The sequence below is a fragment of the Gymnodraco acuticeps genome, unplaced genomic scaffold (assembly GCF_902827175.1).
Source record: "Gymnodraco acuticeps unplaced genomic scaffold, fGymAcu1.1, whole genome shotgun sequence".
Classification (NCBI taxonomy): Eukaryota; Metazoa; Chordata; class Actinopteri; order Perciformes; family Bathydraconidae; genus Gymnodraco; species Gymnodraco acuticeps.
Window position 1 is genome coordinate 27,571 of NW_022991380.1, and position 16,340 is coordinate 43,910.

Here is a 16,340-nt window from a genome sequence, read left to right on the forward strand (position 1 = left end):
CAATTCTACCTCATCTATAGTTTGATTTACTCAACTGTATTTATTGACCATAGATGTAGTAAAGAGCAAGACATTTTTATATATTATAAGTTATAGTACATCTTAACAGTCTAGGCGTCTTTTCCCCATTTAGTTTTGCCTTTTAACCGCTCTGAATTTCACTTGTGAGTCTGTCAAGAGACATAGAGCCATTAAAGAGGAGGTTAACAGAGCTCCATTTGATCAAGAGGTGGCATTTCTGAAATGAGACCAGAACACCTAAACAATTAGCTAAAAGAGGCTAAAAAGCTCTGTAGAACTGAAAGGAAGTGGGAAGTAGTACTTGGATTTTTTTAATTAAAAGACTCTGTAAATAGTAAACGTCTTGCATTATATGCAGTTAAAAGTACAAAAGCATTATCAAACTGTATTTAAATGACCAAAAGAAAAAAAACTCATGGCCCATTTGTCTGAATCACATGCATTACATTTCTGGATTATGATTATTAATGGATGTATGTGTCCGTCAAAGCTGGTAAAGTTGTGGCTAATTTGTATTTCTTCGTAAAATGCTGGGTCATTTAACTTATAATACTATTCGAATGTTCATTTATTAGTTGATTATATTTTGTGTTAGCTAATAATCTAAATCTGTAAAGTAACTAAAGTCGTCAGATGATTCTAGTGGAGTAAAAAGTACAAAGTAGCATAACATGGAGAAACATAGATAAAGTACAAGTACCTCAAAATTGTACTTGAAAAATACCTGAGTAAATGTACTTTGTAACATTTCACATCTCTCTGAAGGCAAATAACATGCATGTTTTGCCCCATTATATGAAATAAATTGTTCAAACCAGCAGTACTGTGTGCAGTCTCAGTTTTGATCAGATCACAAGATGAGGTACGCTGCAGAAATGCTGCACTGTTACACCACCGACTAACCCACCCCCTTTCTTATGATGTATTTCTAGCTGCACCCAGAGATGACTGGGAAGGGAAGAATTAGGTCAGGCAGGAGCATACTGCAGTGGGGTTAGCATGGCTTAGGTACCCATGTTCTGCAGAAAAGATACAGACTAGATGGAGAAATAAAGAGAAGTAGTAAAGCTGCATCGCCTCTCATCCACACAGGCTGTTAGAGGGGGGACGGAAAACAAACCAAGGGCATTGCTGACTCTGTTCTCCTGTGCCGGGGATGCAGTTGGGTGCAGTGCAGCAGCAGAGCTCTCCTCTCTGTGGTTTAGCACAGCTCATATACATAACGGTATTCAGCTCATGTAAGGCCATCGCTCTGCCGTGGAAGCACAGCGTTGATGGCAAAGCAGAAGCTGAGGGGAACATCTGCTTCTAATAATAGTCTTCTTCCCCAACGCTACTGTAAACCCCATCCACTCCCAACACGAGGTATCCTCCTTCCTATGCTGTGTTCCCAGTTTCATGAGGCAGCACTTTCCCACTGCTGACTCATGAGACGTGATGTCATCTCCACTTTATTATCAGCTGCTTACAGGTCCTGTGGCGGGCTAAATGGCTAATCCGTCTGTTTTATTACTCAACGCTCTACTGCTGTACACGGAGGGGGGCGCACCGGGTATTTTGTCTTCTCTTACTGTAAACAGATATTAGATCTAGAGCCCTGACATAGCTTTTGTGACAGCAGACATTGTGAATACAATTGAATTTCACAGGGTATATTTACTATGCCTCGTCGTAAACATAAATGTCACGGTCATAAAATTGATAAAATAAGCAGTTGAGTCGTTGGGCTCTAATATTCAATATTCCGACGTTCTCTAATTTTGAAGGAATTATCGAGTTATTTTCTTCTTAATTCAATTGGGTGCAAAGGTTTTAAAGATGCTGCTTTTGATAAATCAGGTTCATTGGTCATTTCAATAAAATGTTCTCCCAAGTAAGAATGCGTTGAATTCAACCGTAGTGCCCACAAGATTGACATTGGCAGAGAGCCTTATAATGGTGACTGTGTCCATTGGCCTTAACCACCCTTGTCTTTGTTTTTCTGTTGTGACCACCGAGGCGAATGGTTCAGATGGGCCTAAAGTACGTGATTGCCTTTTTTTTTTTTTTTTTTAAAGTTTGCATTTCCCTCCAGCGTGTCAGAAAATGCATGCCTAAGCATCTTTACAAAGTGCAACGGATGCTGGAAAGCAGGAGAGCTGTGAGTGGAATCTTAACTGCAGCTTTGCACCTCAGATTAGCTCGATGGAGAGCCGTGATGCAACATTCTCCTGTCAGCTGCATCCAAAGGTTACCAGCAGTCAACTGAAGCTTTTGAAGAGCAGTTCAATATGATAACCTCAAGCTCTTTATGAGCTATTATACACTACATAAAGGCATTTTATTTCTAACATTTAACACAACGTTACATGTCTTGTTTGTGATTGTTAATTCTCAGTGACCTTGAGATATTGAACATCAGTGCCCATCCCGTTCAGCTTTGTTCTTGTTATTCTCTGTCCCTGCCTCTTACTTGCCCTCAGATACATCAATATGCAAGCAAAGGCAGCCAGGGGTCTTAGAGTAAGCTGACTTTATGTAACTTTGTTATCCATTCAAATGTTCAAACCTTACCATATTTCCGCAATTTGTGTCTGGCCATACCTTCATTTGGCATGTCAATGGTATTTGAAACCTGAGAGTTGGTGAATAAGAGGCACAATTATGCCTTATTCGATACATGAGGGCAACCCTTCTGGGTATCTTCCCCCTATGTCATGGCCCACCCTTATTTTCATTAACATTTCTGCTGTTATTTGACTGGCGGTAAAAAAAACATTTCTAAAGTCTTTGCCAAATCAGATAAAAAAAGAATACAGTGCATTTTGTATCCACATGGAGCCCAAATATGATGGTCAGTAAGGCAAACAATTACACAATGTCATTGGAGATCGGTAATTGGTGTCGATATTGTGAAATCAAAATCAAGGGGTCCTGTCACCGCAGCAGGCTAACACTTCAACTGGGATTTCCTTGACTTGTCAGTGTTTTATATTTGTAATGCAGCATCAAATATACTACTTTGACTTTTTACAACTGTTCACTCATTAGCATAATCATTTAGCTTTGATGTTCCCTGAAGACGTGCACTCATTGACTGATCCGGTCCCATTGAGTACAGTCTCCGTCCTCTCTATGGAGGGCTGATGCCACATAGATTGACTTCTTCTGTTCTTCTTTCTAAATGAAAGTCAAGAACATTGTAACTTTGGACCTTTTTTGTTTTTGACATGCAATACATGACACAGCAGCTTTGAGGCATCATGACAAATGTTTCCCTTATTTGTTTTCACCTGAAAGGGGACAGGACGATTTTGGTCTACCCACCAGGATTCCTATCATCCTTAGCGTGATGTAAACAGAAATGTCAGACCAGTCTGGAGGAAAGAATGTTGGGATTAAATGGGTAATTACACAAACACAGTATTAGGGTTAGGGTTGGTGTCTTGGGGTCATGTGTCTTACTGTATTTGATGAGACTTCTTCCTAAACCAGCCATGATCTTTTACTTAAACATCCCAAATGACGTTGTTGCTTAAACCTTTCCAATAATTTCATCATGTAACCATGGCATTGAGCGTTAATGCTGTTTTAAATTGTAATTATAATGTTTTTTTTTAGACTGTTGCTTTTGTCAGGATCATGATGGAGAGTGTGATCTACCTTTCTGGCACATGTTCATGATGAAAGTCCCCGTATATTCATAAAGTTTGTTACAAGGATGGAAGTGGCTCTACACAAATTGCATCAGTTACGTTCATTGGATTAACTATTCTGCAGCATCCTTTCACTGTCAACTCATTAAATGCATCTACAATATCAATGATCTAAAATGGCCTTGTCTGTGATCCTCCATTGGACTGGGCCTTGGCTGATCTCTACTGGATTCCTGCTCTGCACCACTGCAGTATGTTATCCATGTTTAATGACGTTGGAAACACAGCGACACCTAGAAATGCCCCTAAGGCCCAATAGTGGAAAACAAGTTGCAATGATGTATTGCAGGATAGTAAAAGATAGATACATTTGTACTACAATTTCTACAGCATAGCGTTAGACTACAATACAGTACCTGAATAGCTACATTGCATTGAATGCTGTTTAGGCAACTCTCTATTTATACTCTCATTCTCCCTATTAAAAGAAAAATATAAAAGTAAGTTAAATTGTGATTTTAAGGGTTTTATAAGAAAACAGAACTCCTACTGTATTCAGTCTAGCTACAGATCAATACATCTATTTTGAAATGCCATGTTTGTTAAGCTTATCAAGTGTAAAACCTGTTTGACCATACAGTATCGACATGTTCCAAGTCATTTTAAAGAGTTATTGGGCACGCTGTGATGGAGCATGTGGTGCAGCAGACAGCTGTCAGAGGAGGGGACTCTGACTGCAAAACGGGGGTGTGACAGGAGCGGAAGGGCAGGTGAAGGAGGAGCTGCGGCTCTCTAAGGAGCATGGGAAAGAATTGGAGCGAGCAGGCTGGTGACGGTTCCCGCTGCTTAATCAGAAGTGACGTTACACAACATTATCCATCTCAGCAGTCTGTGCTGCAGCTGGAACAACTTGTTTTTTGAAAAGAAGGAACAGACTGCTCTCTGTCAGCCCAGACTGTGAGTTATGGTGCACACAGATTATTTGACTTTCACACAAAAGTATCTTGGTGCGCGAGTGTGTGTTTCTGAGCAGGTGCACCCTGTCTAGCAGCCTCTCTATGAAGGTGTGTGAATGCTGACATGGAAGTGCTCTGCGGTTTGTAAGGACTGGAAAAGCACACACATAGTTGTCGTACTGCTTAAAGAGGGACATTTCTAAGTGGTTGACCAATCAAAATAGAGCGGGCCAGCTAACCAATCAGACTGCACTCTGGTTTCAGACAGAGGGTGAAAAGAGGTGCTGCAGCACAGGCAGTATGAGAAGAATAAAGAGCTTTTTGAACATTAAAGCATGCAGACATGTCTCAGTAGAGACACTACATACTGATATGAACCTGAAATTGAGCATTATATGTCCTCTATCTATCTGCTTCTTTCTTAAATCTTATTTTCCCCCAAAAATCCAGATAGTATTTCTTCAGGGAGTACAGAAGAGACAGACAGTTGTAAACAAAATGTGTCCTCAAAAGGACTTCTGTTGAATACAATACTGTTGTAATGTTTAACACAAATCTAATTGTACTTTAGAAAATGTGAGGCCACTGTTTTAAAATAAAATATTATGGAAACAATTCAGCTTGGTAAAGCTACTGAAAATGTACTTTCCACCCTTTTTTGTTTTCATGTTTACACAGAATTGTACTGTAGAACAGACATGACCTGTCAGGCTACTGCATGTCCCATTTGAAACCAAAAGTAAATGTTGAATTATTTTAACTTGCGTTGATCCAACCATTTGTAACAAGCATACTTGTTTTAACCAAAAACCATGATCTTTTACAAACTTAACTACGTAATTTAGTTTAAATCCACAATATTAACCACATGTTTAACACAGCGGCAGCTTCACTAAATGCTTGTTTAGTCACTGGTGCTCTCCCATGAATACGGGTCATCACTGGTTAACAACCCATTCCTTCTTTATATATGTTTGTGGGTTTTTTTTCTACAATTTCTAGAGGATTGTGTAACACTTCAATATCTGAACAATAGGAGGTCTGTTGAATAATAATGCAAGCAACATTTTTGAGTGACTCATTTTCTCATAGACAAGTTCTTTTTATTGGCCCTGACACCGTGTCTCCATCAGATGAATATCACTCAGAACATTTCTGGCAGCAGTCTCAGTACTTCAGTAGGGTCAGAAAGCCAGTTTGAAAGTTGTCAAAGAAACCATTTGGGATTTAAAAAAAGTTAGTTAATGGCTTATGAACAACGTTTTAACCTTCCTTTTATTGTGTCATTCCCGCAGGACTACACCATCACCATGTACTTCCAGCAGTCGTGGAGAGACAAGCGGCTCTCCTACACCGGCATTCCTCTCAATCTGACCCTGGACAACCGGGTGGCCGACCAGCTGTGGGTCCCTGACACCTACTTCATTAATGACAAGAAGTCTTTCGTTCATGGCGTGACGGTGAAGAACCGGATGATCAGACTGCACCCTGATGGAACTGTTCTCTACGGTCTCAGGTGAGAGCTGTTTCCACTTTATAAAGCCTTGCGTAGGATTGGCGTGGGAAGGTTGCTTACATAGGATAAAGCAAATAAATATACGCACCGACACTTTCCGATTCATAAAAGACTGCGTACCGGCACAGGACTTGCGTACGGCACATCCTACGTCTGTTTCCCTTTATAAATCACAATCAACTCGAAATGCGGCGCAGCTTTTGCGGGCTTCACGTAACGCTTTGCCTATAAATAGTCAAAGAAACGCCCATTCATTCATTCTGAATGCATGAAGAAGATCGCAGGAAATGACGACAGAACAGCTAAAAAAAAGACATCTCACACCGTGTCAGATCTTGGTTATTTTGGGGAGGTCGAGATAAATCATATTGGTTTTCGTCCAAACCACAGCACTGAGACTGCTCTTGTAAAGGTCTTCAATGACATCCACTTAAACACAGACAGTGGCAGAACTTCAGTGTTAGTATTATTAGATCTCAGTGCTGCGTTTGACACTGTTGACCACAACATATTACTAGACCGACTGGAAAACTGGGTGGGACTTTCGGAAACAGTTCTGAATTGGTTTGAATCCTACTTAAAGGACAGAAACAACTTTGTTTCTATAGGTAAATACACATCTGAGTTGACAAATATGACATGTGGGGTTCCTCAAGGCTCCACCTTGGGGCCTTTTCTCTTTAACATCTACATGCTACCACTGGCTCAGATAATGAAAAACAACAAAATAAGTTACCATAGCTATGCGGATGACACACAAATGTACGTAACACCAGGAGACTATTCTCCAATTCAAACACTGAGCAAGTGACTTGAACAAATAAATGACTGGATGTGTCAGAACTTTCTCCAATGAAACAAAGATAAAACTGAGGTAATGGTTTTTGGAGCCAAGGCAGAATGTATAAAAGTTAGCGCTGAGCTTCAGTCTGCAATGTTCAAAACAACAGATGAAGCCAGAAATCTAGGTGTGGTCATGGACTCTGACCTGAGTTTCAACAGTCACATTAAAACAATTACTAAATCAGCCTACTATCACCTAAAGAATATATCTAGGATTAAAAGACTAATGTCACAGCAGGATTTGGAAAAACTTGTCCATGCTTTTATCTTCAGTAGACTCGACTACTGTAATGGTGTCTTCACAGGTCTCACTAAAACATCTATTAGGAAGCTGCAGCTGATTCAGAACGCCGCTGCTCGAGTCCTCACTAACACTAAGAAAGTGGATCACATCACTCTAGTTCTGAAGTCTTTACACTGGCTTCCTGTGTGTCAAAGAATAGATTTCAAAAATACTGCTGCTGGTTTATAAATCACTGAATGGTTTAGGCCCAAAATACATTTCTGACCTCCTGCTAAATTATGAACCATCCAGATCTCTCAGGTCTTCAGGGACTGGTCAGCTTTCTGTCCCCAGAGTCAGAACTAAACATGGTAAAGCAGCGTTCAGTTATTATGCTCCAAATATCTGGAACAAACTCCCAGAAACCTGCAGGTCCGCTGCAACTCTGACTACTTTTAAATCCAGGCTGAAGACTTTTCTTTTTGTCGCTGCTTTTAATTGAAACTGAGCCGTTGTGTTCATCAGTAAAGTGGAACTTGTGTGTGAACTATTCATATCTTAAACTGCACTGTAACTTTTTATTCATGTACTTTTTTATTCATATACTTTTTATTACCTGATCATTGATTCTCAACCTGGTGTTGAGTGATATTTCACCGACGCAGGAGAGAACGTCAATACAGGCACCGTTTTGGTTTCAAACCCCTGGTTCGCGGAAGGATACCAAAAAAGTCCTAGAAAGACATAGGTAAACTTAACTAAACTACTTTTAAATGGTTTGTGGGTCAAACTAGAGGCCTTGGAGAAAATAGTGTGTGGGTCAAACTAGAGGCCAGTTTTATTAGTTTCGGAAAAAACTAAAGGATCTTATAGTTCGAGGGTGGACTATAGGGTACATTTTCTTAGTTTTACTAAAACTATTGTGAGCTTTATAGTAGGATACAAGGTACGACTATTTTATAGTGGGTTACTAGGTACGACTATGGGTATTTTCTTAGTTTTGGGGAAAACTTTGACAGTCTTTTAATTTAGTTTATTTTATTATCTTTTCTTTTTAATGACTGTTTTGAAATGCCTTTGTCTGAATGTCTTTCATTTTTGTAAAGCACCTTGAATTGCCTTGTGTTGAAAGATGCTATATAAATAAACTTGCCTTGCCTATTATTTGGTGGATGCAGTTTGAACCAGAGTAGCAGCATGGAGGTCGGATCGTCACCAAAATAAATAGAGGTTAATGACAAAAAAAATACACATAGCCTAACCTTCCTCAGGCAGTGTGTTTGTACCGGAGACACCCCCTTGATGAGAAACTGTAAGAAATGATCGGGGAATCCCTCCGGAGTGGAGTCATGACGACTGGATCTGAATTATGTTTTTGTATTTGGTGGTTTGTGTTCCAGCTTTCGATCAGCAACTATATATCCATAATCCACCAGTTAAAGGAAATACAACTAATGTGTTGTGTTATATTAGCTGTACAATTGACCACATATGGTGTTCTTAGCTTCCATACCTCCTGTGTTTTACGAGCGACTTATCAAGTCTTAGCATGAAATGGCATAAAACATGATTAAACATGAGAGTATATAAAACCATGCAACCTATAGAAATGCAAAACGGCGTCAGTTTAATTCTGTCCTTCTGTTTACCGCATCATTTATGAGAATACATTTCTTAACAAGAGAACATAATCGAGGGGTGATCAATAACATTTACGTATTTATTTATTTCTCCAAGTTATGTTTTTGTGTGCACTGAGGAGTCTCAAACAGGCGTTTGTTTAATAATTTTAAGATTGGCTTTAATCAATGTTTGAAAATGAATTCTTCATATATGATAAATGAGAGGTAACATTTTATTTATGGTATTATTTCCACATATTTCTCTCCATTCTTCCTTCTGCCAACGGTGTCGCAGTTTCTCGTCTCTCCCGTTTTTGTGCTTAGTGCGTACGCATGGGTTAGAGTTTGCGTGGAGGACCGCACGTTTTCCCGTCAAGTTAGTTTTTTATAAAATCGCAAACAGTGCGTAGAAACTGGCGTACGCCATCTTTTGTGCGTACGCACCGTTTATAAATGAGGCCCCTGAACTGTTACAAATTTGGAACAAGATTCTTTCTATTCTTTTTCCACTGTTTTATCAAACTGGGACCTGGTAAATGGTTTGCCTTTAAATAGCACTTTTTTATTCTTTCTAGTCAAAGTGCTTTTACATTTACTAGTCAAGTCAGCATTCACACACATTCATGCCATCTGCGAAGGTAGTGTTTCTCAAAGTGGGGGGCGCAGAGGCAGGGCCGGCCCTCGGCATAGGCAGTATAGGCGAATGCTAAGGGCGCATCAACCCATAGGGGGCGCCGGGAAAAAAAAGGGGAAAAAAAGTTCGAAATTAAAAAAATGTTTTGTTTCATAACACAATTTCCCGATTTTGGATCAACAAAGTACATCTTATTATCTTATACTAACAGAACTACGCCTATATTGCGTACAGCACCCATAAACTATGGCACCCCCCCCCCCAAAATCAAGTTGAACCGCCCCAGCCCCAGTAAAAACCAGAGGTTTATGTGAAATAGTTCTTTTTTTGAAATAATGGTTTTAGTGGGCAATTATAGGTTTTAATTTTGTATTTGTGTTAATTTAAAATAAATCAAACTCCCAAAAAACGTACACAGCTTCTGTGTGCTTTTATTAACATTGGAATGTACTGTGTAAGCGGCCGCGGGGGGGAGAGCTTTAGAAAGCTCTCTCCTGAAAGACTGAGAGGCTCTGATAACCTCAGCTCAGTGAGGTAAAGGCACACCTTTATATGATCATTATAGTTATGAAAAAATAAGAGAGAGAAAATATCCATAAAGAAAAAGAAAATCTGTTTACAGTTCTGTTTCATCTGGTGTTGAGAGATGTATCCATAGATCTCTTAATGTTGCTCTCAAAGTGCACCAGATTGATGCTTTTAACTTCAATATTAAAAAAAAAACTCTTACCGGGGGTGCATGCTCCCGGACCCCGCTAGAGGAGGTGAGGTCCCCCCCCCCACTTAAAATCATGTTCACATGGATAGGAAACTAAATACAGTTGCACACATCTTGTGTCAATATCTTTGTTTTGGTGGTCATGCCACAACCGCGCACGTGTCATAGTGAGTGTCTGCATTTTGGGGGGGGGCGCCAGCTAAAATCTTGCCTAGGGCGGCAAATTGGTCAGAGGCATGCCAGGGGGGTAACCCCTGTCATTGTAACAGTCACAGGTACACTGTGTATTTGCGTGTGGGGAGTGTTGCAGTAGACAATTCCACTGTAGCGCCCGGTACATTAATGGGAAACCCTAAATGTTTGAGCACCCTCTATGAAACGTCAAGCTACCCCACAGCACCCCCAAAAGAAAATATCTGGCGCTGCTACTGAGCCTGCAACCCCGTTTTGAAGAAATGTGCAGTGCCAAACAGGCTTATTGCAGCCACTAATGCTAAAACACACTTTTATCAGCATTTTCTTTCTTTTCATTTTTTTGCACAGATTGCCAAAGTGGCAAAGTATTATAACTTATTGTTCTAGCACAGGGATTGCACAATTGTATTGTTGTAATCGTTCGCAGGTAGTAAGGTCGTAATTAGTAACGCCAGAATTGTATTGACCACACAGAATTATGGAGCATTGTTTTATTATCACTGTTCTTGAAAGGAATGCTCACGTTCATATTGATGTATTTTAATAAATGTTAACTTGGCCCATTACGTGACTATTTGTGTTGGGGGGCCCGACTTTTTTTTCCTCCAAAGGGGGGGCCTGACAGAAAAAGTTTGAGAACCACTGTGCTAAGGGGAGGCTCACATTCACACACCATTGGTAATGCCATCAGGGGCAATTTTGGGATAGGGTTAGGCAATTTGGGGTTAAGTATCATACCAAAGGATGTATAATGAGAACAGGATACAGTGTTGGAGGTCAATCAATCAATGTTTATTTATATAGCCCAATATCACAAATGTTACATTTGTCTCAGTGGACTTCACAGTTTGTACAGAATATCAGTATGACAATACGACACCCTCTGTCCTTAGACCCTCTGTCCTTAGACCCTCTGTCCTTAGACCCTCGTACAAGAAAAAACTTCCAGAGAAAACCCACAGTTTAAAGGGGAAAATGGGAGAAACCTCAGGGAGAGCAACAGAGGAGGGATCCCTCTCCCAGGACGGACAGACGTGCAATAGATGTCGTGTGTAAATCGAAGAGATAATACATTTGCAACATAGGTAGTCCAAATGTTTGGAAATTCATGTGTCTATAATAAGCAGATGAATCCACGAGAATGTCAACAATCCTGTGGGAGCCATCAGGGAAGTAGTATGATGAGAGTCAGGCAGGACCGCAGTGACAGGTTCAGCCACGATTCGAAATCCAGGACTCAGATCAGGACTCAGGATCCAGGACTCAGGACCACAGCAACAGGATTAATCACAACTCAGGATCCCAGCGTAGATAGACACCAAAAAGACATTTGGGGGAAATGCATGGACTAGTTTCTCTGCATCGTTTTGAGGCAAGATATGCCTAATTTTTACAATGTTACGTAGATGGAAGAAGGCGGTCCTTGAGATTGATTTTATGTGGGCGTTATATAAATATAACAGCAACATTCCTTACAGTCTCACTGGAGGCCAACTTAATGCCATATATGCCATAGTATATCTTTAGATAGTTCGTTTCGTAGATTCTTTGGGCCGAGTACAATAACTTGTATGTTTTCCAGGTCGGATGCGTAAGACTAAAAACAAGGCTTTCAAAGGAGGTATAATTTAATTTGGTTTAGTATTGAGGTTCATTCCTATGAAAGTTGCTCAGTGTGCATGAAGCCAAAATGGACTGACTCTCAAGAAGAAATATACCCGGATCATCCTGGATCTTCCGGTTATCTTCCGCATCCATTGGAGAGATTGAGCATGCCCAGCCCCCAATCCACTATTTTTACAACTTTTTGGACTAAATCATTCAAATAGAGGCTATTCAAGTGTTCATACTGTGGAGTTTATTTATCTAAAAAAGACATCAACCTCTGATTTACAGTAGCTCTTTCCCAATGTAAGTCAATGGGGAAAAGTATTGTTGGGCCTAATGGCATAACGTGACTGACATAGAAGTTGTAGTACCAACATGTGGCCAATAGGGAAATTGCTTCAATGCCTGGCGCTCTTCCTGGGGTCTTGATCTTGCCTAATGGCACATTGACATGTTGACAGCAGGGTCTCGGGATCAAACCACTGTAGACAACCATTCACCTCCTGGAGCATAGCCAAGCTTTGACCTATAAAGCCAAAAACAGTCCATACAATTGTTTTGTGCAATGTGGTTAACAAGAAATGTAGTGCAAAAGGGTCAATGTGATGCTATTGCTGTTTTCACATTTCAAGTTAGTGTTAACTGTAGATCAACAGAGAAACCGGGTCCCTTTGCAACCTTCACAAGCCCATGTCCACCGCATCAAACTCCTTTATGCTTTGCTCTCCTTCTTGATTATTCTCTTAACATCAGTCATCCATCCATCAGAAACAGCAACTGTCAGAGCAAGTTAATTGTGGAGTGCTTTGGGCCTTTGAAACGTGCCAAAACGGGCCTCTCTTCACTATGGCAACTGGCAAATATGAACTGTCATGTCAACAATATGTGACATCACACATGTCATCTAGCTGCTGCTCTTTTCAAAGCGACTAATATACACTTCAGTACTCTAGACTTACGGGAGCAATTGGGGTTAAGTATCTTGCCCAAGGACTCTTCGACATGTTGACTACAGGAACTGGGGATTTAATCGACATGTTGACCACCACTGACCTTTGGATTGGTACTCATTTAGCCCCTTAGCCACAGCCACCCTATAACCACATACTAAGGGCTTTTTATAGTACTGTAGTTAATGTAGCTAATGTAATTGGTTTTTATGTTGTGGAATATACCACAAAGAATATAAATAAGCACATCTTTTGTCAGCCTTGGCCCATCCCAAGGGCTTCCCTGGAGCTGCAGCACACTCTTCAGGAACCACTGCAGTCCGGAGTGCTATAGTATACTATAGGATAGAGAATTGGCACTTATTATAGTGCCTGTCACCCAGTCACACTGCAAACTATAAATATGTGTTGTGTGATGAAAAAATATCTCAATGTTAATGTAATGGTCGCAATTAATCTGGAAACCATAACGCGTACAAACAATTAACACAAATGAATCAGATTACCAAATTTGACCCAAGATTGCTTCTATACTAACGGATGTTTACAAATAATTGGAAGTGAGGAAAGCAGAGAAATTGGCACAGGTTACATGTGGAGACCAGCGGACATCAGTAAGTACCAGCACTACTTCACTGTAACGGCACATCTAATCCGTGACAACTGCACTCATTCTTTAGATTTGATGAAAACGGAGGAAAGGCATTTTGCCATGCGCCTGTTTCTTGAAGTTGTACAAGAGTGTGAGATAGTGGACAGGGTCACCACCGTAGGAACAGAAAATGCTGCAGTATGAGAGCAGCAGAGAGGAAATGGCCTGTGTAGCGCACATTACACAGAGGGTGAGCGGCTTTGTCTGTGCTCTAGTTTACTATCTGAAAACGGTCAGACTTCATGACAATCATTTTTAAATCTTGTGATAATAAAGTAAAAATCCCTCTGATTTCTCTTACCAGTTTGTCATGCATCTTTTTGTTACAACACCACGTGTGTGTTTTATCTTCCCCCAAAATACAAGTAGTATTGTAATGGGAGATTAATCATAGATTATTATTGGGATGAACACTAAAATAGGTTTTAATTGATGGACTGCAGTAGTAATGCTTACTTTCAAGCAATAAGTCAGCTCTATGAATGATTACTTCATATGTTTTAGCTGGGTTTTTTGGCTTTATTCCCAATGTGTGTTTTTATTGTTATTTTTCAGAAATTATTTGTTAACAAGGCATACAAAACCAGAGGTGGGAGAAGTACTCAGAACTTGTACTTGAGTAAAAGTAGAAGACTACCAGACTGTAGAAATACTCTGTTACTCAAGTAAAAATTTGCCTCAAAATATAGTGGAAATAGCGACAGTAAAAGTAGTCATTGTGCAGATTGGTCCATTTCAGAATAATATATATGATATGTTTTATAATGATTGATCATGAAAGTGTTCTCAAAGCTGGTAAAGGTGCAGCTAGTTTGAATGACTTTGTATACTGCAGGGTAGCTGGTGGATTTACTCCAGGTGGAACTAAAGTCTGATTCAACACTTGATTAGATTTCACATCATTCATCCACATCTGTGAAGTAACTAAAGGGATTAAATACATATAGTGGAGTAGAAGTACACCATGTACCTCTGACTTGTAGTGAGGTCAATTGAAATACTAAAGTAAAGTACACGTTTCTCAAAATTGTATTTAAAGGTAGGGTAGGTAAGTTTGAGAAACCGGCTCGAGATACACTTTTTGTTATATTCCATGGAATGCTCTTAACATCCCGATAGCAATGAATATCTGAAGTGCTTTGACAAAAAATCCATAAAGAAAAGTCATCTGTGGAAGCCGTGGCGCTGTAAAAAGCACGACCAATCATTTGAGCCGGCCCGGCTAAAGTAACTGGATGGCCTACCTGCCTGTCAGCCTTCCATCTGTGCACAAACTTATCTCGTGCCCTCATTGGTCATGTGGCGTTCGTGTGTGTTGGAGGAGGGGCTCTGGAAGGAAGGGGCAGATTTGTTCCGGCTGTGTATTTTCAAATTCTAGCGCACTCGAGCTGGTTTCTCCAAAATTACCTACCCCACCTTTAAGTAAATGTACTTGGTTACTTAACACCACTGTACATATCAAATCACTTACATTGATTAAATAACTACATAACCATCCACAAATCAGAAAAAGAGAAGAAAGAGAAAAAGGAATATCAGATATAGCTAACACATAATGGATGCATAATACTCAAACATACATTCAGTGTAACATCTTACCACCTGGTCACTATCCATTTCTCCCATCTTTAATGAACGAGATGAACAGCTCCATCCTCTCCTGATGGTCTCGTGGCCATGTTAGCCCTCAGAAACCCTGCAGAGTTTGGTCAGCAGCGCCAGATTAGCATTGAGCACATTCCTCAAAGGCTTCCATCAGATTGCATGTGTGCTTCCCCTGGAGCTTGGAGGAGAACCAGCTGGTGAATGTTTGATGCTGCTCTCCTGGTGCAGTGTACACTCTGCAGCGAGCCGCGTGGACTTTACTGAGGATACAGTTTGCCTGTCAGCGTCAATAATTCAGTCCTTCGAGTTCAAAGAGAGAGGAATGATGACTTGACAGTTTTCAGCTGAGAGATTTTTTTTTATTGCTTTGAAGTAGTGCTGCCCATTTCAATAAGGTGCTGCATACATCAGGGCTGTCCAGGACCAGCATTTACTGTAACACATTAGATTAGATTAGCACTTTATTGATCCCGTATTAGGGAATAGTTTTGTTACAGCGGCATGTTAACAAGGCAGTTATGGTGATGGATTTGTCTTCTCGTTATTTGTGTTAACAGAACAGCACTTTTAAATCTGAGACAATTCCAAGAAATGCAAAAAGCTGTCATTTTTAAATAACCAGCGGCATGTAACGTTCATTTCTTTTTTTATTATGTTTATTTGACTCAATGCGTTAGTAAGAACATGTATTGGTTCTATGTATATTACCAAGCCCACTCTTTTCTGTTTGATTGTTACCTCTGTTGGCAGCCTCTAGCCACAGGGAGGGCAACCTCACATTGTGTCTCTCTTGTATTTTTTTCAGGAAGATATAAAAGCAGATGAGATAGAAAATTAAATTAAAATAAACAGTAAATACATGCATATTCATATTAGAAGTATATATATCTTTATAGAATCGATAGAATACACTGTATAACATACAGTTTAATAAAATAAAAAAACACAATAAAACACCAACCTACTAATTACAAATATATACAGATATATACATTTCAAAAGGGTCCAAAGTGTGTGGTGGATGTTTATATATTTAAATTCAATGAGGAAGAGTTTGAGTACAATATGTTCAAAATGTTCAGGGTTATTAAAAGATTTAAAAAAAACATTGCTTTTCATTGTAAGCTTTTTGGGAACGTTTTCCCTGCTCATGTTCTGTGCC

The 16,340-nt window shown here is 39.9% G+C and overlaps 1 protein-coding gene across 1 annotated transcript in view; it reads left to right on the forward strand.

The window, feature by feature from the left end:
- LOC117563094 (gamma-aminobutyric acid receptor subunit beta-1-like) overlaps positions 1–16,340 on the forward strand; it is a gene marked incomplete at its 3' end in the record, with an annotated part of 46,813 nt that overhangs the window by 15,763 nt on the left and 14,710 nt on the right. The window contains exon 4 of the mRNA XM_034241256.1: positions 5,908–6,128. Coding sequence (XP_034097147.1) covers positions 5,908–6,128 — 221 coding nt within the window. The remainder of the gene's footprint in view (positions 1–5,907; positions 6,129–16,340) is intronic.